This window comes from Schistocerca cancellata, chromosome 5 (assembly GCF_023864275.1).
Source record: "Schistocerca cancellata isolate TAMUIC-IGC-003103 chromosome 5, iqSchCanc2.1, whole genome shotgun sequence".
In the NCBI taxonomy this organism is placed as follows: domain Eukaryota; kingdom Metazoa; phylum Arthropoda; class Insecta; order Orthoptera; family Acrididae; genus Schistocerca; species Schistocerca cancellata.
This window is the reverse complement of record NC_064630.1, coordinates 313,792,041-313,817,039: the sequence shown is the minus strand read 5'-3', so window position 1 is coordinate 313,817,039 and position 24,999 is coordinate 313,792,041. Positions and strand designations below refer to the sequence as shown.

The 24,999-nt window shown below is 43.7% G+C and overlaps 1 protein-coding gene across 2 annotated transcripts in view; it reads left to right on the top strand.

Moving 5' to 3' along the window:
* The window catches only part of LOC126188855 (piwi-like protein Siwi), a 167,476-nt gene that overhangs the window by 82,586 nt on the left and 59,891 nt on the right, over positions 1-24,999 (top strand). For both annotated transcript variants that reach the window (XM_049930498.1, XM_049930496.1), the window contains exon 12: positions 20,173-20,327. In XM_049930498.1, coding sequence (XP_049786455.1) covers positions 20,173-20,327 — 155 coding nt within the window. The remainder of the gene's footprint in view (positions 1-20,172; positions 20,328-24,999) is intronic.

The window sequence follows — 24,999 nt, the reverse complement described above, 5'->3', positions numbered from 1 at the left end:
TCTACATTAATTTAAGTTTTTCTACATGAATATAATAGAGGGAAACATTCCACGTGGGAAAAATGTATCTAAAAACAAAAATTGAACCCTGCCTGGAACAGTTCCGTCCTCTGTCACAGCGGGACCCACCTTCTCTTCCTCAAAATCACCCTCTCCAAACTTTCCAGGAATTTCTGACTTCCAGCCTAACCTCTCAGTCCTTCTTAAAAAACCTTAATCCTACTCCCAACATCACCACTGCTGAAGCCCAGGCTATCCGTGATCTGAAGGCTGACCGATCCATCGTCATTCTTCCGGCGGACAAGGGTTCCACGACCGTGGTACTTGATTGTCGGGAGTATGTGGCTGAGGGACTGCGTCAGCTTTCAGACAACACTACTTACAAAGTCTGCCAAGGTAATCCCATTCCTGATGTCCAGGCGGAGCTTCAAGGAATCCTCAGAACCTTAGGGCCCCTACAAAACCTTTCACCTGACTTCATCAACCTCCTGACCCCACCAACACCCCGCACCCCTACCTTCTACCTTCTTCCTAAAATTCACAAACCCAATCATCCCGGCCGTCCCATTGTAGCTGGTTACCAAGCTCCCACAGAACGTATCTCTGACTAAGTAGATCAACACCTTCAACCCATTACATGCAGTCTCCCATCCTTCATCAAAGACACCAACCACTTTCTCGAACGCCCGGAATCCTTACCCAGTCTGTTACCCCCGGAAACCATCCTTGTAACCATTGATGCCACTTCCTTATACACAAATATTCCGTACGTCCAGGGCCTCGCTGCGATGGAGCACTTCCTTTCACGCCGATCACCTGCCACCCTACCTAAAACCTCTTTCCTCATTACCTTAGCCAGCTTCATCCTGACCCACAACTTCCTGACTTTCGAAGGCCAGACATACCAACAATTAAAGGGAACAGCCATGGGTACCAGGATGGCCCCCTCGTATGCCAACCTATTCATGGGTCGCTTAGAGGAAGTCTTCTTGGTTACCCAGGCCTGCCAACCCAAAGTTTGGTACAGATTTATTGATGACACTTTCATGATCTGGACTCACAGTGAAGAAGAACTCCAGAATTTCCTCTCCAACCTAAACTCCTTTGGTTCCATCAGATTCACCTGGTCCTACTCCAAATCCCATGCCACTTTCCTTGACATTGACCTCCACCTGTCCAATGGCCAGTTTCACATGTCTGTCCACATCAAACCCACCAACAAGCAACAGTACCTCCATTATGACAGCTGCCACCCATTCCACATCAAATGGTCCCTTCCCTACAGTCTAGGTCTTCGTGGCAAACGAATCTGCTCCAGTCCTGAATCCCTGAACCATTACACCAACAACCTGAAAACAGCTTTTGCATCCTGCAACTACCCTCCCGACCTGGTACAGAAGCAAATAAACAGAGCCACTTCCTCATATCCTCAAACCCAGAACCTCCCACAGAACAACCCCAAAAGTACCCCACTTGTGACAGGATACTTTCCGGGACTGGATCAGACTCTGAATGTGGCTCTCCAGCAGGGATACGACTTCCTCAAATCCTGCCCTGAAATGAGATCCATCCTTCATGAAATCCTCCCCACTCCACCAAGAGTGTCTTTCCGCCATCCACCTAACCTTCGTAACCTCTTAGTTCATCCCTATGAAATCCCCAAACCACCTTCCCTACCCTCTGGCTCCTACCCTTGTAATCGCCCCCGGTGTAAAACCTGTCCCATGCACCCTCCCACCACCACCTACTCCAGTCCTGTAACCCGGAAGGTGTACACGATCAAAGGCAGAACCACGTGTGAAAGCACCCACGTGATTTACCAACTGACCTGCCTACACTGTGAAGCTTTCTATGTGGGAATGACCAGCAACAAACTGTCCATTCGCATGAATGGACACAGGCAGACAGTGTTTGTTGGTAATGAGGATCACCCTGTGGCTAAACATGCCTTGGTGCATGGCCAGCACACCTTGGCACAGTGTTACACCGTCCGGGTTATCTGGTTACATCCCATTAACACCAGCCTGTTAGAACTCCGGAGATGGGAACTTGCCCTTCAGCATATCTTCTCTTCTCGTTATCCGCCAGGCCTCAGTCTCCGCTAATTTCAATTTGCTGCCGCTCATACCTCACCTGTCTTTCAACAACATCTTTGCCTCTGTACTTCCGCCTCGACTGACTTCTCTGCCCAAACTCTTTGCCTTTACAAATGTCTGCTTGTGTCTGTGTATGTGCGGATGGATGTGTGTGTGTGTGTGTGTGTGTGTGTGTGTGTGTGTGTGTGCGCGTGCGAGTGTGTACCTGTTCTTTTTTCCCCCTAAGGTAACTCTTTCCGCTCCCGGGATTGGAATGACTCCTTACCCTCTCCCTTAAAACCCACATCCTTTCGTCTTTCCCTCTCCTTCCCTCTTTCCTGACGAAGCAACCGTTGGTTGCGAAAGCCTGAATTTTGTATATTTGTGTTTGTTTGTGTGTCTGTCGACCTGCCAGCACTTTAGTTTGGTAAGTCACATCATCTTTGTTTTTAGATATAAATCTTTCTACAATTAGAGCAAGCTGCCATTCATCACAACAACTAGAAATTTTGTTTCAGTCACCTTGTATCCCGTTACAGTTACTCACTGATGACATCTTCCCTTTCATCCAAGCATGATCAGTGAACAACCGCAGATTGCTGTTCACCCTGTTGATCAGTTCATTTTTATCCATTATTGGCAGTGTACCATATGAGGAAAGGACAAGCTTAATTTCACATGGGTCACGCTTTCTAAATCCTTGCTGATTTTGTGTATAAAAGCTTTTCCTTCTTAAGGAAATTTATTTTATTCAAACGGAGAATGTGTTCAAGAGCTGGCCTCTGTGCCGAGTGTTTATAGGTGCTTCAGTTAGGAACCGTGCTGTTGCTACGGTTGCAGGTTCGAATCCAGCCTTGGTCATGGATGTGTGTGATATCCTTAGGTTAGTTTGGTTTAAGTAGTTCTAAGTCTAGGGGACTGATGACCTCGGATATTAAGTCTCATAGCCCTTAGAGCCATTTGTACCATTTTTGTGTTCAAGACTTCTGCAGCAGATCAGTGTTAAAAATATTGGCCTGTAATTTGGTGGGTCCTTTGTTTTACCTGTCTTACATACAGGAGACAGTACTTGTTTTAAGTCACTTGGGCTTTGTGCTATGCAAGAGATGCATAGTAAATGCAAGGTAAGTAAGTGGCTAAAGCTGTAGAGTACTCTCTGTAAACCGAACGGGTATTCATTCTGGACCTGGCAGCTTAATTGTTTCCAACTCTTCCAGTTTCTTCTCTACACCAGGGATGTCCATTACTGTTTCCATCATACTGGAGTCCATGCAAAAGTGTGTTTCCATGATTTTCTTGCACAGATGTGAGAAACTTAAAATTTCAGGTTTCCGCTTGCTGTTTTCTGTAGCCACATCAGACTGGTCAAAGAGAGGGTGGATGGAAGCCTTCAAGCCACTTAGCGAGTTTACCTAGGACCAGAATTTTCTCAAGTTCTTGGCAAGATCTTTTGCTAAGGTATGAGAGCAGCGGTTGTCTGCTTCGTGCATTGCTCTCTTTACAGACCAGCAAATTCTGTATTAAATTTTGTCTTTTGCACTGAACTGAGTGTGCAGCAGTCTCTGCTTCCTTGACGTTTTCCGGATTTTGTTATTTAACTACAATTGGTCTTTTCTCTCCTTAATCCACTTACTCGACGCATGCAGTCTGTTTAAACTTTGCCTGTAATTCCTCTATGTTCATTTACTGGAACTAAATGATGCCAATCCATTGTCTAAGTGATTTGCTAACTACTCCTTATTTGCTCTTTCTAGCAAAACTTCTCTCCTAGCCTTCTTGAGCGATTTGTTAACTTCAGTAACCATTGTCAATATATCATGACCAGTGATCCTTATCAACTGACATCATCCATAAGGTGAGCCTGTTTGCAGCTAAAAGACTTAAAATATTTCCATTGTGCATGGGCTGTTGATATAGCTGCTCAAGACACATTACAGAAAACGTCATCAAAAATACTTCACAATCTGCCTGTCTCTACCAACTGCAAAGGATCCATAGACAGCCCAACCTGTAAGTGGTAGGTTAAAGTCACATCCAGCTAATACCGCTTGATCTGGGTGTTTATGCACTATGGAGCATAGATTTTCCTTGAATGACGATAAAAGTTTCACAGCAGAATCGGATGACTGGTAAAGACATCGAACAATTACCTTGATTTCACCTGTACCTGTTACATCTTTAGTCGGACCCTGTTTCATCCTTGATAGACAACATTTTTGCCAACTTCAATGAACAGCCCTCCCCTCCTATGGCATCTAATCAGTCTTTTCTATGCGTGTTTGTGACTTCCTTAATATATTTGAGCTTTGTACTTTGTGTTTAAGCCAGCTCTCGGTTCTGAGAGTAATTTGAATGCAGCAACTTTCCTAGAGGGCAATAAATTTAGGAACATTATTGTGAATACTTCAGCAATTTACTGTTATAGTACAGTAATGTATTTAGTCTCCACGTGGTCAGATTTCGCTATCAGTGTGTCAACTGGTGAGTGTTCATCGGAAGACCTCCGACTGTAGTGTAGCCTAAGAAATCCCCATATGCACTCCACAAGCACTCGGCTTCTCAAATAACTGCTTTTTTTGTGTACTGGGTCCCTGTGCTATCAAGGGGAATCCTGCAAATTCTCCACCCCATAATGCACGTCCAGAAATTTGCAGTCGAGATGGTCAGCTGATGAAGCCTTGAGACCTTCCACTCGACTTCAGACCAAAGGACCCTGGTCAGTTCTGGGAATGATTCTGCAAATTGTAAGATCTGCTTGCACCCGATATACGAGGCCAGCAGTCTTCACCCCTTCCGCCAGCTGCCTGTATGAACTGGCAGTGCCCTCTGAATCCAAGTGACCAGTGTTGGTGGTGCTGATGTATGCCACAACTTGCAGACAACTTCATACTGCATGCTTCATTGCCATAGAGAGGGTCACCTCCACATCTCGTATGAGGCTTCCAGTAGACAAACTGAGCGCAAATCTGCTTTCTTAATGGCTTTAGATACTATTTTCCTAAGGGGCTCCATAAGATCCCTAACATTAGAGATTGAAATAAGCCTTAATCAACATGAATGAGTTACCACTTGCCACTCTCACTGCAGTGAGGGCTGATCTAGTTCATTGGGTACACTACAAGATGCCTCGGCATCAGAGTCTGTGGGTGAAACAAGTGACACCTTAAATGTCCCATGTGATAAAATGATTCTCCATGTGATACAATGATTCTCCATTACTGCTTAACATTGAGGCAGCAGACTGGAGACAGATGATCATGGCCAAAAGTGTCAGGCTTTTTGTGAACTGGCCAACTCATCATGTTTCTGCACTCAGCATGCACGCATCCTACCCATCCTAGTATGACCAACTCAAGAAGTAAACTATAAAAGCACACCGAAAAGCTAAAAATGCATCTTGCGACCCTCCTGACGTGACACCAATTAAAGTTGATAGCTTACTGATCTGTGTGGCAGGCCATTCAAAGGAAATGACAACTGTGTTACTGATTGCATGACTACACTTTATGGTTATTAAAATATGAGATTACATCTCATAAATGCAAAAACGGAGGGAATTGAAGAATTAAACTATGAAAAAATAGTGGGAAAACTAAATACCGAACGTGATGCTCTACCATTTCATGAGACACAACAGGGTCAGTTTTTCAACCCCTCTGCATAGAAGTTCTCACTAGGGAATTGAACCAATTGACACTGGCAGTTTTAAATCTTCAGACTGTCATCCACCAAGTTGTTCAAGGTGCAGGAAGAGATATAATTGTGTGGTGTGATGTTTAGGCTGTTTGGTGAGTGGTAGAAAAGTTCCCACCAGGAGTTTTGAATTATATGCTGGGTATGGGCAGGGGAGTGTAGATGCAAATCGTTATATGTACGGGAAGCTGGCTAAAGCTGGAAATAAGTTCAGAAGAAATTTTTACAAAGGGGTTAACAGTGTTCAGATACACTGAAGTGCCAAAGAAACCTGTATAGGCATGCATATTCAAATACACACACACACACACACGTAAAGAGGCAGAATATGGTGCTGTGGTCGACAATGCTTATATAAGAAAAGTGTCTGGTGCAATTGTTAAATTGGTTACTGCTGCTAAAATGACAGGTCATAAAGATTTGAGAGTTTGAACATGGTGTTACAGTCAGCGGACGAGTGATAGGACACAGCTTCTCGGAGGTAGTGATGAAATGCGTATTTTCCCCATATGACCATTTCACAAGTGTACCGTGAATATCAGGAATCCAGGAAAACATCAAATCTCCGACATCACTGTGGTTGGAAAAAGATCCTGCAAGAACGGGACCAATGACGACTGAAGAGGATCATTCAATGTGACATGTGCAACCCTTCCACAAATTGCTGTAGATTTCAGTGCTGAGCCATCACCAAGTGTCAGCATATGAACCATTCAACGAAACATCATCAGTATGGCAGGGTGTATACGACCCGGGACATCAGGGAGATCCGGGAAAAACCTGGGAATTTTTTTCGTCCGGGAGAAAACCGGGAAAAACCCGGGAATTTTTTAGAATTCCGGGAATTTTTCATTGTTTTAGTTAACAGTTAAATTTTTGTGATTTTGACTGGTAAGAACCAACTCTCATGAAGAATATTACTGTATCCCACTTCTGCAGAATAATACTGCAGCAACAAAACATGAACGAGAGAAAAAAAGAGAAGGAAAATAAAATTTAAATCGCAAAGGAAATGCGCCATATACAACAACAAAACACAGTGCTCTTACAAGCGTCTGCCAACCAAAGTGTGTCAAAGGCTTTAGGAACAGTATGCAGTACTTACTAACAATAAATTGCCTCCGATGAGCGTGACGTGACAGCTGTTTACATTAGATTCATTTGAGCAGTTGCGGGTGGGCTCTTGCGCATGCACAGTTGGGTCTCATATGAGTAGTACCTTCTCCCGCTTCTGGCTACAGATGAGTGGCTGGACGCCACAATCTAAATTGCTCCGGTTCGGAAATACCGTAGATCCGGGGCTGATGCACAGAGCAGTCTGAGTTGTTGTGGGGAGGTGGGTAGTCTCCACGTGACCTGTGTTTACATTTAGTGATTTTGCTGTTTGCTCTTTGTTTATTGCTCTCACATTAAATGAAAACAAAATGGATTTCTGTGGCTGGGAGCTACCAAATGAATTAAAATATGTTCGCATAATTACGGAAGGCTAAAATATATTGTTAGTTTCAGGTTTTATTTCCACCTTTCCGACAGTCGAGCATTAATCGCCTTGCAGAAGAATTATGTTAATTTTGTCGCTTTGCTAAAGAGATTTGGCTTTTATTAATCTTTTGCGTTGAGGCAGTCAATTTATTTGAAAAGAAGTGTTTAATTTCACACTGTTGGCCAGTTTCAACTGTTCGCTGCATCTGAAGTGCACGTTTCCATCTTCTAGCTCATATGGCATTATGCCACAATAAAGAACCAAACATGAGATAATATGGTACTGGTACTCCAAGAAAAATTACATTCGAATCTGGACACACGATTGTGCATTTTAAGCCGAATTATGCATTTTAGTATGATTCACGAGTTTTATGACATAATGCAAGATTTTTTAATGTTTTACACGTACAAACATGCGGGCTTCCTACGTCATCGTAGCTGCGCAAGCACGGTAATGCCTGTTATCAGGCACTCTCTGGAGACTGCTGAAACCAACCAATTTCTAACAGGTCACGGGAAAATATTGCGAATGGTGGTTTGAAAAGTGTTACTTTGAAAGTAAATTTTCTTTTACGCAAGATGAACTATGTGCAAGAATGTACAATGAATTTCTTAAATCACAGAGCGTTTGACTCTCATTTAAAAATCAACTCTTTGAGGATGACCATCTTCAAGGATTTCAAGCCTAGACCAGACATATACGTCGTTATTAAAAATTTTACTGTCACATTTGTGTAACACTCGCGAAAAGATCAGCATTTTATATGTGAAAGCTTAACTACTCTCGTAGCTTATTAATCTTAGAGACCAATATTATTTGTGAAAGCTTTGTTCTTCTTGTAGCAACACTATGTATATTAATTTAAACCATTAACTTCTCTTTTTTGTGTGTTCGCGTTATTTAAGAGTGATCTTGCTATTGGTTGACATCATCACGTGTCCTATGCCGTCATGAGGTGGCGAGATCACGTGACATGAGCTATGACTGGCTTAGAAAAGCGTATCGCAATCTCAATTTCATTGCTTCGCAAAATAACATGCAGTGTTTGGCGGAATTTGAATTTATACCTCCGTAAAAAATGCAGCGTAAAGTGCCGGCAGATTCTACGTCTGTGTAGAAAACCATAGACATTCAAAAGACTGATTAAAGTTTTACAGTGCCGAGGAAAAGTATACTGTCACTTAACACGAATAAAGTGTATTTTCAACTGGGAAATCCGGGAAAAATCTGGGATTTTTTTTTCCTTGTCCATGTATACACCCTGGTATGGACTTCCAGAGCCGAAGGCCCACCCATGTACCCTTGATCACTGTAAGACACAAAGCTTTATGCCTCGCCTGGGCCTGTCAACACTGACATTGGACTGTTGATGACTGTTGCCTAGTCAGATGAGTCTCGTTTCAAATTGTGTTGAGCGGATGGATGTGTATGGGTATGGAGATGACCTCACCAATCCATGGACCCTGCATGTCAGCAGGGGACTGGCTGTTCAAGCTGGTGGAGGCTCTGTAATGGTGTGGGGCATGTGCAGTTGGAGTGATATGGGATCCCTGATATGTTTAGATACGATGGTAACAGATGACATGTTCTTAAGCATCCTGTCTGATCACCTGCATCCATTCACGTCCATTGTACATTCTGACAGACTTGGGCAATTTTAGCAGGACATTGCAACACTCCACACGTCTAGAATTGCTATAGAGTGGCTGCAGGAACATTCTTCTTAGTTTAAACACTTTTGCTGTCCTCCACACACCCAGACATGAACCAACACTTTTGCTGTCCTCCACACACCCAGACATGAACATTCTGAGCATGTCTGGGATGCCTTGCAACATGCTGTTCAGAAGAGATCTCCAACCCCTCGTAGTCTTACATATTTATGCACAGCACTGCAGGATTCATGGTGTCAGTTCCCTTCAGCACTACTTCGGACATTAGTCGTGTCCATGCCACGTCGTGTTGTAGCACTTCTGTGTGCTCGTGGGGGGTCCCTCCACGATATTAGGCAGGTGTACCAGTTTCTTTGGCACTTCGGTGTAGTTGCTGATGGAGTGTTTATTGCTTTCAGTAGTAATTTACCATGTAGTGAAATAGAAGTAGATGGTTTCTGTGACTTACTATGGGTAGATGTTATGCTTGATAACTGTAATAAATTAATTACTGGTATCTGTTACCAAACCCTTGATTAAAAAATGCATTTGACCACCTAGCAACAAATAATCCTGACCAAATAGGGAGCATCACGATAGACACGGGGATTACTAACCACAAGGTTGTTGTAACTTGACTGGATGCAGTAACATTTGAACCCACCAAAAAAAACACAAAATACGTGTATTTAAATAAGCAGATAAAAATTTGCTTGACCCTTTCATAAGAGAGCATTCACCCCTTCCAAGCCGAATATGTAAGTGTAGACCAGATGGGGTTTATATTCAAAGTACTACTGTTGACAGCAGTTGAAATATATATACCAAATAAATCAATAAGACATGGTTCTGATCCCCATTGGTACACAAAATGGATTAGAAAACTTTTGCAGAAGCAGTGAAGAAAACATGATTTAAAAGAAGGCAAAATCTCCGAGGTTGGATGCAAGTTGCTTTAAATGGTATCCTCAATGAAACTCTTACTCGAAATCTGTTGTAAAACCCAGAGAGATTCTGGCTGTATGTAAAGTATACCAGTGGGAAGACGCAATCAATACCTTCACTGCATGATAACAAAGGTGCCGTGGTTGAAGAGTGCCATTGAAGCATAGTTAATAAAAACATTTTCCAGAATTACTCCGCAAAAGAAAACAAAGTAAATATTTCAGAATTCGAATCAAATACAACTACCAACATAAGTAACATGCAAGTAGGTAGCCGCGGTATAGCGAAGCAGCTAGCCCTCGGTCCAGATTGTATACCAGTCAACCAGTCAGGTTCCTTTCAGAATATGCTAATAACAATAGTTCCATACTTGGCAATCACAGACCTATATCCCTAATGTTGATTTGCAATAGGGTTTTGGAACATACACTGTGCTTAAACATTATGAATCACCTTCAGGAAAACAATTTATTTACAAACAGACAGCACAGATTCAGAAGATAACATTCTTTTATCACGAAGTAATGAGTGCTCCATTTTTTTAGATTTACGGAAGGCTTATGACACCGTGCCTCACAAGCGATTCCTAATCAAATTGCATGCCTCCGGAGTGCCTTCTCAGTGACTTGACTGGATTCGTGATTTCCTGTCAGAAAGGTTACAGTTTATAATAATTGACTGAAAATAAAGTGAAACAGGAATGATATCTGGCATTACCCAAAGGAATTTATAGGTCATCTGCTGTTCCTGATCTATGTAAATGATTTGGAGGCAAGTGGAGTAGCCCTCTTAGATTGTTTGCATGAGGCTGTCATTTACCACTGTGCAAAATCATCAGATCATCAAATAGAAGTGCAAAATGATGCAGACAAGATATCTGTATGGTGCAAAAACTGATAATTGATGCTAACTAATGAAAATTGTTGGTCATCCACATGAGTATCTAAAGAAATTCACTAAATTTCGGTCACACAATTAACCACAACAAATCTAAATGCTGTTAAGGTTTACACTAACGAATAATTTAAACTGGAACAATTGCATAGATAAGGTTGTCGGGAAAAGCAAACCAAAGACTGTGATTTATTGGCAGAACACACACAAAATGTAACAGGCTACTAAAGACATTGGTTACAGTAAGCTTGTCTGCCCACTTCTGGAATATTGCTGTGCCCCCCAGGGGGGTCCACAACTCTTTTGTGGATACGTGCGTGGCGAGCACGGGGCCCCGAGCCATTGCAGCCTTCTTTCTCTCCAGGGCTGCATTTTCTTTCCCTTCCCCTCCTTGCTCCTTTCCCCTCGCCCTCTCCTCTCCCTGTCTTGGTGTCCTTGCTTATGTTGGCCCCCCTATCCTCCTGGTTCTGTTGGTTTTCTAATTCGGCTTTGTTGCATAATCATCTCCTCGTTTTGGCATTCCTTGGTCCCCCTCTGGGGTTTGACCTCCATTACAAAATTTCTCCTCCGTAGTGTGAGCCATTTGGGGAAGAGCACCTTACCTAGTGTCTCCGACGTGCGCCCTCCTAGTACATTCCATCTTTTCTTTCACGTCGTTGTCTGATGCTAGGGTGCATAGCCAGCACGGTAGCCAGCCCGTGTGGTGGGGTCGCTATGTACCCTTTTGGTTGAGCCCCCTGAACACACAGGGATCACACTTCTGATACCTGAGCCGTGACCTCCTCATGCATGCCTTGGAGTGGTTGCTCGTCATCCTGGAGCATCGGAACTCCCGGCAATGGCCGCCGTGCCAGACGGCCCTTGCTGTGGCTGGGTGGCGCCCGTGAGGAGAGCCCCTGATCGGAGTGGGTGGTATCAGCGTGGACGCTATGCAAATGAAACGCATACAGGTGCAGAACTCTGGCCGTTCTTCTGCAGCCGTCTCTGCGTGGAACTGATTCCTCCAAGTGCTGCTTCTCTTGCCCCTTCGGTCTTCCCTTCCATGGCTACCCCCTGGGAAGAGGGTCAGGCCCGTCGGCTAGGGGCAAAACCTTTCCCCCGTTACCTAGTTTGCACCAGGACCGATGGAGATACTTTCACCAATACCAAACCTTTATTCTTTGTGGAACACATTGAAGACAAGTTTGGCGAAGTGGACTCCCTGAGCAAGATGCGGTCGGGTTCGTTGCTGATAAAAACTGCTTCAGCTGCCCAATCTGCGGCCCTTCGTGCCTGTACCCATCTTGGCACAATACCTGTGTCAATTACCCCCCACCAGTCTCTAAATATGGTACAAGGTGTGATTTTTCACAGGGACCTCATTCTTCAAACTGATGAGGAACTTCGGGACAATCTCGGACGGCGGTGTGTTCACTTTGTTCGGCGTGTTCAGAAGGGTCCTAAAGACAATCGTATTGATACTGGTGCCTTTATCCTGGCCTTTGAAGGGGATACCCTCCCTGAGAAAGTTAAGATCATGGTCTATCGCTGTGATGTGAAGCTGTACATCCCACCTCCTATGAGGTGTTTTACGTGCTTGCGTTTTGGACACGTGTCTTCCCGCTGTTTGCAGGCCCCTCTCTGTGGTGACTGTGGACGTCCACTCCATGAGGGGAGTCCCTGTGTTCCCCCTCCTGTCTGTGTAAATTGTCATGGTAGTCATTCTCCACGTTCACCAGATTGCCCAGTATATAAGAAGGAAGAAAAGATACAGGAGTATAAGTCCCTCGATCGTTTAACCTACACAGAGGCCCGTAAGAAATATGCACGACTCCACCCTGTGTCCATGACATCTAGTTTCGCCTTGGTTACATCTTCACCCCTTCCTCCCCCCCATCCCAGACCCCTCTCCTCCCCCCCCCCCCCCCTCCCCTGCGGCTCCCACACCTTCTCCTCTGGGCGCTGCTCTCCCTCCCCAGCCGGAGAAGTGTCCCGCTTCTTCGGCGTCTGCCGGTCAAGGGCGCCTCTCCCGGGATGCCCCTTCCCGCACCTTCCAGGCCAAAGGTTTACTGCCGCGCAACGACCGCGAGAGCCGCGGTCTGTCGGCCCCCAGGTCGCCCGGTCTCTTTCTGTTCCTGATCTTGCTGCAGCTGGCTCCTTCATGCCACACAGCCCTCCTCGATCTCAGCCTGAACGGAAGAAGAAACATAAGTCCCGGGACAAAGAGCGTCTGGTGTCACCGGAGGTCCCTTCCCCGACTTCACAACCGGATTCTGACCTGTCGTTCATGGATGTCGCCCCCTCCTTGTCGGTGACGGGTGGGGACCCGGCGGTATGACTGGATTTAAAGTGTTCAGCCCCCATTTAAACCATCGTTCTGTGGTTCTACAATGGAATTGTAATGGATACTATCGCCACCTTCGGAATTGAAATCCCTTCTTTCTTCCTACTCTGTAGCTTGTGTGGTTCTCCAGGAATATCATTTTACTGATGCTCGCTCACTCACCGACCCTCCGTGGTTTCCGTGTTTTCTGTCAAAATCGGGTCGGACCCCTGCGGGCTTCTGGTGGCGTTTGTACATTGGTCCGTACAGACATTGCTAGCACTTGGATTCCTCTTCAAACTACATTGGAAGCGGTTGCTGTTAGGTTCCACTTCGACTCTGCAATCAGTTTGCAATCTTTATCTCCCTCCTGACAGAACTCTTACACCTGCTCCCTTAACCGCCCTTCTTCAGCAACTTCCTCCTCCCTTCCTCCTCCTTTCCTCCTCCTCGGGGATTTTAATGCTCATCATCCTTTGTGGGGCAGTGCCTTTCCATCTAGACGAGGTCTTCTTATAGACCAATTTATTGCGGACCACGACCTGTGTCTTCTTAATGATGGCTCCCCTACTCATTTCAGTGCCGGTCATGGTACCTTTTCTGCCATTGATCTTTCTCTTTTTTCTCCCTCTCTCCTCCCTTCATTACACTGGTCGCCACACGACGACCTTTGTGATAGTGACCATTTCCCGTTGATTATCACGCTCCCTTCCCGCTCCCCAATGGACAGGTTGCCTCGTTGGTCTTTCCAACGCCCCGATTGGCCTCTATACACTGCACAGGTTGCGTTTTCTCCCTCTTTGTCGGGTTGTATTGATGACATCCTACGTGACGTGTCCGACACGATTGTTCGTGCTGCTAGCCTTGCTGTCCCGCGCTCATCTGGACTATTTTGTCGCCGGCAAGTCCCGTGGTGGAGTACGGCTATTGCCATTGCCATCCGTGTCGCCGTCGAGCTTTGCAACACTTTAAGAGGCACCCATCCGTAGCCAGCCTTACTACCTTTAAACGCCTTCGCGCTAAAGCCCATTATTTAATCAAACAGAGCAAGCGGATATGTTGGGAACGATTCGTTTCTTCCCTTGGTTCTACTGTCCCTCTGTCACGGGTATGGGCTACACTTCGCTCTCTCCAAGGTTGCCATCGGCAGTCCACCCTCGCAGGCCTTCACCTCCCAGATGACCTTTGTACGGACCCATTAGTTCTTGCAGAACATCTAGCGACCCATTTTGCAGTGGCATCAGCGTCAGCCTCCTATCCAGCTGCTTTGCTTCATCAAAAACAGCTGACTGAAGCTTCCACCTTACGTTTCACCCCTTGTGAGTCAGAATCTTACAATGAACCTTTTACTGAATGGGAATTTCTTTCTGCTCTATCTTCTTCTCATGATACGGCCCCTGGCCCAGATTCCATTCATAACCAACTGCTTCAACATCTCAGTGCTCCACAACGGCAACATCTTCTTCAGGTGTTTAACCGTATCTGGCTCCAGGGTGACTTCCCTTCTCAGTGGAGGGATAGCATTGTGGTTCCTGTCCTTAAGCCTGGTAAGAACCCCCTATATGTTGACAGCTATCGGCCAATTAGTTTGACCAATGTTGTTTGTAAGTTACTTGAATGGATGGTAGCCTGTCGGATCAATTGGGTCCTCGAATCTCGGGATCTATTGTCCCCTTACCAGTGTGGCTTTCGAGAGGGACGGTCTCCAATCGATCATTTACTCCGCTTGGAATCCGCAGTCCGGCAGGCTTTTTCCCAGCGCCGCAATTTGGTTGCAGTGTTTTTTGACCTTCGCAAGGCCTATGACACGGCCTGGCGCCATCACATCTTACTTACCCTTCATCAGTGGGGTCTTCGGGGCCCACTCCCGATTTTTATCCGCCAGTTCCTGATCCATCGGTCATTCAGAGTCCGAGTTGGTACTGCTTTTAGTTCTCCACGGACCCAGGAGACGGGCATCCCACAGGGTTCTGTCTTGAGTGTCCTTCTTTTCCTCATTGCTATCGATGGACTTGTGGCCTCTGTCGGTCCCTTGGTCGCCCCTGCCCTGTATGTGGATGATTTCTGCATTTGGGTTAGTTCCTCCTCGATGGCATCTGCAGAATGGCAGCTCCAGGTAGCTATACGGCGCGCCTCTGCATGGACCCTCTCACACGGGTTTCAATTCTCTCCTTTAAAATCACGAGTGGTCCACTTCTGTCGCCGTACTACGATCCACACTGTTCCAGAGCTCTATCTCGCTGCACAAAGATTGCCTGTGGTCCCACAGTTTCGTTTCTTGGGTCTTCTTTTCGACAACAAGCTCACTTGGCTGCCCCATATCAGACTCCTGAAGGTAGGATGTTTCCGTAAACTCAATGTCCTTGGCTTCCTTCCCACTCCTCTTGGGGTGCGGACCGTTCCCTCCTCCTCCGTCTTTATCGTGCTCTAGTTCTGTCTCGCTTGGACTATGGTTGTCAAGTTTATGGTTCAGCTGCTCCTTCCACACTGCATGTGCTGGATCCAGTCCACCATCGTGGTATCCGTTTGGCCACCGGTGCCTTCCCTACTAGCCCTGTTGATAGTCTCCTGGTTGAAGCTGGGATCTCCCCCCCCCCCCCCACCCCCTTTCTGTTCGGTGGTCCCAGCTTCTGGTGTCTTATGCACTCAGTATCCGTTCCTCTCCCACTCATCCTTCCTATTCTATCCTGTTCCCAGACCATGGACGTCGCCCACCCGACTCCCGCCCTCGGGCGGGTTTACCGGTTGGGCTGCGCCTTGTGTCTCTTTGCCATGATTTTCAGCTTCCTTCTTTGTCCTGTCTTCCTCGCTCCCTCCCCTCTACCCCTCCTTGGTTAGTTCCTCGGCCTTGAATTCGGATGGATCTCTGGCGAGGTCCAAAAGATTCCATCCCCCCGGTGGTGTTCTGTTCCCTTTTCCGCCAAATTTTATGGGCGTTTCGGGATGCTGTTGTTTTCTACACTGATGGCTCTAAATCTGCTGATCATGTGGGGTATGCATTCACGTCCTCTGTCGGAACGGAAAATCATCTGCTGCCACCTACATGTGGGGTGTTTACTGCGGAATTGATGGCAATTTCCCAGGCCCTTACCTTTATTAAACAGTCCCAACACAACCACGTTTTGTTATGTACGGACTCGATGAGTGGCCTTCGTGCTATTGACCGGTGTTTTTCGCGCCATCCCTTGGTCTCTGCCATCCATGACCATCTCGCTGATATTCACTGTGCTGCTTGTTCCATTGACTTCCTTTGGGTCCCTGGCCATGTGGGTATCAGAGGTAATGAGCTCGCTGATCGTTTGTCTGGGGGAGAAGTCACTTACCCCCCATTTTCTGTAACCCCTCCTGCATCGGATTTACGGCTTCACATCAAATCCCACTTCGCAGTCATGGGCCACTTCTTGGGAGGCTACTCCCCTGTCTAATAAACTTCGTGCAATTAAGGTGACACCAGGCCTGTGGCGTTCTTCCTTTCGCCTCTCCCGAAAGGACTCGACCACACTGTGTCGTCTCCGCATTGGCCATACCAGGCTGACCCATGGTTTTCTTTTGCGTGATGAGCCACCCCCACTATGTGATTGTGGAGCCTTCCAGTCAGTAGCCCACATTTTGGTTGAATGCCCCCTTCTTTTGGCTCTACGTGCTAAGTACAGGCTCCCCCACACTTTACCTTTGATGTTGGCTGACGATTCCTGGATGGTCTCTCTGGTTCTTGGTTTCCTCCGGGAAAGTGGTTTTTATTCTCAGTTTTAAGGTTTTTAATCTCTCTCTGGTGTTGGGGCAGGGCGGTGAGTGTTTGGGTGTCTCCCACTGTAAGCAGTGTTCGGAAATTCCCGATTCCCCTCCCTGACCGAAATCCTCTTTTCTTCCCCTTTTACTCTGTTTTTACCCTTCTTTTTTTTTTAAGGCTTGGTTAGTCTTTCTATTCCCATACGTACTTTCTACATTCTAGTAGTTGTGCCTTTTACATCACAGGTGATCTTGACTATGCTGCTTCAGCATAGTGTTGGGTTCGTTCTCTTGCCGACTTCCCTCATTTTGTTTTTTACCAATGACGACATGACTGCCCTTTTACGTTTTTACCTTTTTCTGTTTTATTTTTCTGACTTTCCTGAGATGTCCCATTAACGGAATGGGGCCTATCTGAAACAAGGGACTGATGACCTTGTTGTTTGGTCCCTTAAACCTCAACCAACCAACCAATATTGCTGTGTGGTGTGGGAACTGCATCAGGTATGATTGACAGAGGACATCACAGAAGTTCGAACAAGGGCAGCTCGCTTTATGTGACTGTGAAATAGGGGAGACTGTGCCACAGATACAGTACACAAATTGGGTTGGCATTCATTAAAATGAAGGTGTTTTCCACTGCAGCAGGATGTTCCCACGAAATACCAATCACCAATTTTCTCCTCAGTGTGTGAAAAAGTTTTTTGGCACCGACATAGGGAAACATGATATCATAACAAAATAAATCAGAACTCGCATGGAAAGAGTTAAGTGTTTTGTTTTTCCTAGGTGCTGTTAAAGAGTGGAACGGTAGAGAAGTAGGTTGAAGGTGCTTCGATGAACTGTCTGCCACTCACTTTACTCTGAATTACAGAGTAATCAAAGATGTAGATGCTCATTGTTCAGAAGGAAAATTACCGTGGATGACATTTCCCTGTGCTGTTTATTTTAGATGGCATGTCTCAATTTGGTGAGCATTTCGCAGTACATGTTGGCAATGATTGCCAACTCACTTGGCATAAAATCAACCGAAACACTACTCTTTCCATCCCAGAAAATGGCAGGCATCATTTTATTCAAACTAAGTAAGGAGATTCATTACATATTTTTGGTTTTGGCAAAATTGAGTGGCGTCACCACATTAACTGCTGTTTGTGTTATGTTTTTATGTAGGAATTGTTGCCTTTAATGATGTTGGAAAATAAATCATCTCCGTGTTGTCGATAGCAATTGAAAATCAGTTGTCTGTTTGTCATTCATTCCCTTTTGTGTTTTTCAGTAAGCATTTAAGATAGTCAATTTGCACATAATTTGTAACAGTTGTGCAAGTAGTGGTGCACCAAACGTGAAGAAATTTTTCAGCTGGATGACCAATTGTTAGATGGCAGTCAGATTGCAGTTTTGGTCAAGTTCTGCACGATTTCATAACTGGGCCTGCCAGTCTGCTAATCATCCTCATTTTCACGGTGACCAAAAAAGTCTCGACATCATTTTCTAACCTTTCTTGCCCTATTGCTGTAGATCCACAGTAAAACATCATGCAGACAAAAGTCGAATCACGGCACATACTTTGCAACTGGTGCAGTAATGATTTATGAAGTCTTTTTCTTTCAATCACAGTTGATGGCTACTGAATCAAAGCAATGGCATGTGTGACTTTGCAATCAATCGACTGCATTTGTGCATCTTTGTTCTCAGCAGCCAACATTTATATTGCAATAAACTGCCCTTTTTTCCAAATATACAACATGCATTCTGTGAGATACATTAAGTGTGTATGGGATTCTAAAAACATTCTTTGTGAAAGAGTATGCTTATATTAATCTCTAACATTTTTATTTGTTTCCAATGTTTGTCATTGATGTAAATTTGATGAAACTGTGTAGAAGTTGCCAGTTCTTTAAAGTTTTCTCCTGTTTGTAGCTCTTGCTCATACTGAGATGTGAAAAAATTTGCAGCAGTAAAAATTATGGGATCTCAATATGTGCAATTAAAACCATTAGCTGGACCAGAGTTCAAACATATACTGCCGCCTTTTGTTGCCTAAGCTCTTACCTTCTCAACTATTATGAACCCTCTTAATTGTGGATGAGGAAAAAAACTGTTGCATAATAGTAATAGGAAGTAATGGCGAATTAACAGTTGGGATGTGTTTCATAATCTCCTGGTATCGCTTTTCTGTGCTCTTCATGAGTTTACTTACTGTTCCAAATGGTTGAAAATGGCCACTAAACTTGTGCGCTGAATACTTAATGCCGTTGTAATGAGATTTTCATAATGATTCTGAAGCCTCTGTGACAGCATCGAATTTGTGTATACTTATTTTCACGTGATTGTAGAAAATAAGGCTGAGTAATGCGGGATGAAATTCTTGTACAACACAATATAGCTAGATTGTTAAAAGTGCATTCCGTGAAGCTTACCATTTTGGTTAAACTTCGTTGGTTGGATGGCTGATTCGGGGGAGATCATCAAACATGGAGATCATGATCCCATCGGATTAGGGACAAAAATAAACAATTGAATGACAAAAGAAACAGGACGAAGTGTGTGTAAAGAAAGAAGTCCTTTACATGACAACTGCTTATTACAGTAATTAAAGTAAGTCGTAATTCAGGAGAGTATTTGAAGTAGAAAGTATGCCAGAAACTATTTGTTAGCTGTGTGAATGTATATTGTTAACTTGTGTGTCCCATTCACCTGTTGTGTTTTATAATCATGGCTGGTTCAAGAACATTTTTCCATAGAAACAGTTTATTGAAAAAGAAGAAGAAGAAGAAGAAGAAGAAGAAGAAGGAGGAGGAGGAGGAGGAGGAGGAGGAGGAGGAACACGTAGATTAAGAATTTCGTTGACTTAAAACTGAGAGATATTTCTTGCTTCTACTCGCAACCCATCCTTTTAATGGCATTTTCATTTTATGCGGCTTCAAATTACTTATGATCATTATTTATCAGAGGATAAATTTTCGTACATTTAAATATGGGGGGATGCGGGCAATATTTACAGAAATTGATAGAATTTTTGGCTTTGATGGTGGCATAATCTGTTGGCAATCAAAGGATCTGAAATATCTGGCTGCAGATTTGTCAGTTTTTAAAACAGTTTGCTTTTTATTTGAATAATCTTGTTAATATCTTCTCATTTCACCACTATGAACATATCGTAATTTTTGCAACCTGGGTTATTGCATAAGCACTACTCCGAATGCCCCAAACTTCGTTGGAATGTGTGAAGTACCTAAGAAATGCACACATGAATGAAGGTTTCTTTTTTCATATTATTGTTCACATTATCTCTGCTGATATTAGAGTAATTACTGTTGTTTGTAAATTTCTGTGAGTTAATTGATTAATAATTAATTTCCCTTTTCATTACATGCTTTTTTTTTCCTCCAGCCAAGATATACCAGATGATCGCCAGGGCACATATGTGGAAGCTCTAGAGTATGTAATAAACTCAAAAAATCCGCAGCTGATTATGTGTGTTGTAACAAATAACAGAACAGATCGTTATGGTGCAATTAAAAAAAAGTGTTGCATTGACAGAGCAGGTAAGTTTATTTACATTGTTACGTATTGGACATACTGCTTGTGGTAGTATTGAAATTCTCTCTCTCTCTCTCTCTCTCTCTCTCTCTCTCTCTCTCTCTCTGTCTCTCTCTCTCTCTCTCTCTCTCTCTCTCTCTCTCTCTCTCTCTGTATTATTATGTGCCGGGTGTATATGCCCCGGGACAACTGGGAAATCCGGGAAAAACCCGGGAATTTTATAGTCTGGGAGAAAATGGGTAAAAAATTTACTGCAGCAATAAAATATAAGAGAAAAAAACCAAAGTAAAATTTAAGTTGCAAAGGAAATGCACCATAAACAGCAACAATACTCACTATCTAGTAGTTCCCCGGTTCGGAAATATTGTAAATCCAGGGCTGACGCGCAGGGCAATCTTGAGTTGTAGTGGGGAGGTGGATAGTCTCCACCTGTCCTTTGTTTATGTTTAATAATTTTGCTGTTTCCTCCTCGTTCACTGCTCTCGCATCAAATAAAGACAGAATGTATTTCTGTGGCCAGTAGCTATCAAGTGAATTAAAATACATTCACATAATTATGGAAGGCTACAATGTGTTATTAGCATTAATCACCTTGCAGAATAATGTTTTTTGTCAGTTTGCTACAGAAATTTGGCTTTCATTAATCTTTTCCACTGAGGCAGTCAAATTATTTTAAACAAAGTGTTTAATTAGACACTATTGGCTACTTTCAACTTTAAGCCTTATCATGCATTTTGTAGTGGACTGACCCGACAGCCAATCCACAATGACTTGTAGCCGAATAGCATGCGTTTAAGCTCACGCAGACTGGCGTGAGGTCTGGAACAAGTAAAGGAGTTGAGTCTAATAAATAAAGTACGGAGTTGATGTAATACTTAACTTTAATCCATAATTGGAGAACATCGCTCTTGTTGATACATTATATAATCTCAATATAAACTGGTAATGGCGCCTTGCTAGGTCGTAGCAAATGACGTAGCTGAAGGCTATGCTAACTATCGTCTCGGCAAATGAGAGCGTATTTGTCAGTGTAGCTTCGCTAGCAAAGTCGTCCGTACAACTGGGATGAGTGCTAGGATGTCTCTCTAGACCTGCCGTGTGGCGGCGCTTGGTATGCAATCACTGACAGTGGCGACACGCGGGTCCGATGTATACTAGCGGACCGCGGCCGATTTAAAGGCTACCACCTAGCAAGTGTGGTGTCTGGCGGTGACACCACACTTTTTAGTTTGGTTCACAAAAATCAGATGCTCTTAGAGTATCTCTAATGTCTTGTTTCTTTTATGACATAATGTAAGATTGTTTAATGTTTTACATGTATGAACATATGGGCTTTCTACATCATTGTAGCTGCGCAAGCGCAGTGACGCCTATGTGCCACTCCCTGGTAACTGTTGGAACAAACATGTTTCTAACAGGTCGCTGGAAAATACTGCGAATGGCGGTTTGAAAAGCGTTACCGTATTTACTCGAATCTAAGCTGCACTTTTTTCCAGTTTTTGTAATCCAAAAAACCGCCTGGGGCTTAGAATCGAGTGCAAAGCAAGCAGAAGTTCTGAAAAATGTTGGTAGGGGCCGCCACAACTAATTTCTGCCGTCGAATATATGTAGCGCTACACAGGCATGCTTTGTAGGCACAAAGATACATACTGGGGCCAAAACCTCTGCGTCAGTAAATAAATTTAAAAAAAGATGGAAGACGAGGTTTTTTTTCTCCGCTCAGAGTTTCAATCCTACATTTTCATACATTATCCAACGAAGCAAATACAAATTCCGTATTGTTCATCTTCGAATGTAGCAGAATTTCAATGTACTACGAAAATCCGACTGGCAAGACTGTTTGGGATGTTTGTCAATATGGCCAGCTCTACGTTCTGAATTTTTTCCTACCTGTGAGAAGAGATAGTTGCTAATAGGAACCTGATGAAATGTGAATCACATACAGTATTCTCTTCGCCATAAGAATAATACGAACATAAACATTTTGCCATGTATTCTCTCGTGTTTGCTGCTATCTCATTTAAATCCTGTCTGCCTAATAAACTAAAGTGAGACAACAGCAAACGCGGAAGAATATATGTATCGTGTCATGTTTATATTCGTATTATACTTATGCCTAATAGTGATACAGTCAGAAATGAAGCACGGCAACTGACTAGATTTTTAAATCTAAGATGACTCTAATTTCTGTGAAGAATTTGATGTACTAAAGAAGCGGCCGCAAAGAATTTCAAATGGAGAAAATTTTTCGCCTAACTCTCATTCAGAACATGTTCTATCATACGCAGTCTATTATTTGGTTCTTGTTGATCATTATCAAAGAAAGCAGCAGTGTATATAACAACAAATAGCAGTCTCTTGCTGTTGTTTTGCTAATGAGACGATCTCCCCCCCCCCCCCCCCTCCCCCCCCCCTCTCTCTCTCTCTCGTAAGCGTCGGTAGCGCGCACAAAAGCAAGCGGTGCCGCGAGCGGCGACAAGCCGTAAACACACTATAAGAATGCGACAAACAATGCATGACACAGTACAGTAATGCATTTTCAGCTTAGTGACGTAAACACCTATAACAAAGAAAATGGCACTTATCAGATCAAAGCAAAATAAGCAATCGATTCAAACCAGACGAAGCACGTGAAAAAGGAAGGGTACCCGTATAAATACGGACGGAGCGCCCAACGCATTAGCAAGGGTTACCTGGTAAAGCTTAACTGCTAAGCTTAAGACTCGAACCAAAGTACTGTAGGTGTATCGTCATTCATTCGACCTAAATTGTCTCTCATATTACAATGGACCAGCTTTGTTTAGATTTGGAGGTGCGGCCTAAAACTTTTTCTCTCTCGTTGAATTTAGAGTCTCAAATTTCAGGTGCGGCTTAGATTCGGGATTTTTTTTTTTTTTTTTCCTTTATTTCGAGTGTCATTTTTTAGGTGTGGCTTACATTCGAGTGCGGCTTAGATTCGAGTAAATACGGTAATTTCAAAGTCAGTTCCCTTTTACGCAAGATGAAGTATGTGTGAGAATGTACGATGAGTTTCTTAAATCTCAGAGCGTTTGACTCTCATATAAAAATCAACTCTTTGATGGTGAGCCAGTTAGAAGAATTTTGAACTCGGAAGGTCAGACATTTATGTCATTATTAAAAATTTTACTGGCATATTTGTGTGATGTATCTTAAAGTGTAACATTTGTAATAAAGACCAACATTATATGTGAGAGCTTAGCTTCTCTTGCAGCTCATTACTCTTACAGACCAATAATATATGTGAAAGCTTTGCTGTTCTTGTAGTGACACTATGTATCTTATCTAAACCATTAACTTCCCCTGTTTATGTGTTTCCAATACTGAACAGTGATGTTGCTATTGGCTGACTACATCATGTGTCCTATGCTCTGAATGTCCACCGTTGTCGGATGCAGAGTTCACGTGACATGAGCCACGACTGGCTTACAAAGGTGCATCGCAATCTCGATTTCGATGCTTCAGAAAAGTAACTTGCTTTGTTTAGTGGAATTTGAATTTAAAAAAATACGAAAATATGCAGCGTACATGTTACTGCACATCAAAGATCTTTCCAGAACGTGTTTTTCCCAAGTTGCGTTTTCTAAAGTGCTGTGAAATTCTACATCGGTGTATAAAACCGTAAACATGCAAAGGATTGACAAGTTTTACAGTTCCGATGGAAAGTATACTGTCACTTAACATGGAAAAAGTGTATTTTCACCTGGGAGAAAGCGAATTTTAATCCGGGAAAAATCTGGGAATTTTTTTTTCCTTATCCATGTATACACCCTGTAACAGCAAAATGTGTCAAAGGATTTAGGACAAAGACTATACTATACTTCATAACAAACTGCTTCAAGTGACCGTAACATCACTACTGTTTTCATTCAGTTCCTTTGAGCATTTGCCAATGGACTCATGCATATGCGCACTTGAGTCGTATGTGGGCAGTACCTTCTCAGGTTTCCGGAGTCTCTTAGCGTCTCTTAGCTGTATCAGCAGTAGCAACAAACGGCCAGCCAGATGCTACCTGGAAAAAGTTTTCTGGTGTACCCATGCTGTCAGTCACGTGTGTGCCGAGCTGTCTGGGGAGGGAAGTAGTGGGGAGGGAAGTAGTCTACACTTGACCCATGTTTGCGTTTAGTGATTTTGCTGTTTCCTCTTCATTTACTAATCTCCCATCAAACGAAAACCAAACGGATTTCTGTGGACAGGATCTGTAAAGTATATTAACATACATAATATCTGAAAGCTAAAATATGCGCATGGATTGCACACTTGTTTACAGGACTTAAAGGAGTATATTTTTTGGGAACCTTTACATATGGAGACAAATGATGGAATAGGAACCTTTACATATGGAGACAAATGATGGTATTATGTAGGAAAATAGCAATAAATGTCATGGAATATAATTAGATAGATAAAAAAAAACTACTCACCGAAATGATGGCAGAAGGAAACCCGCATACAAGTTCAGGAAATGTGCAAGCTTTTGGAGCCAGAAGCTCCTTCTGGTTAAAAGGTTGAAGGATAAAGGAAAAGGACTGACAACAGTTACAGAAAATTTGTGCAGATTCCTAGGTCAGGGGAGGCTTGCTTGCGTGTATGAGGGGGAAAGACTGATTGTTGAAGCCCCCCTGCGGGTCCGGGGATTAGAATAGGCCCGAGGTATTC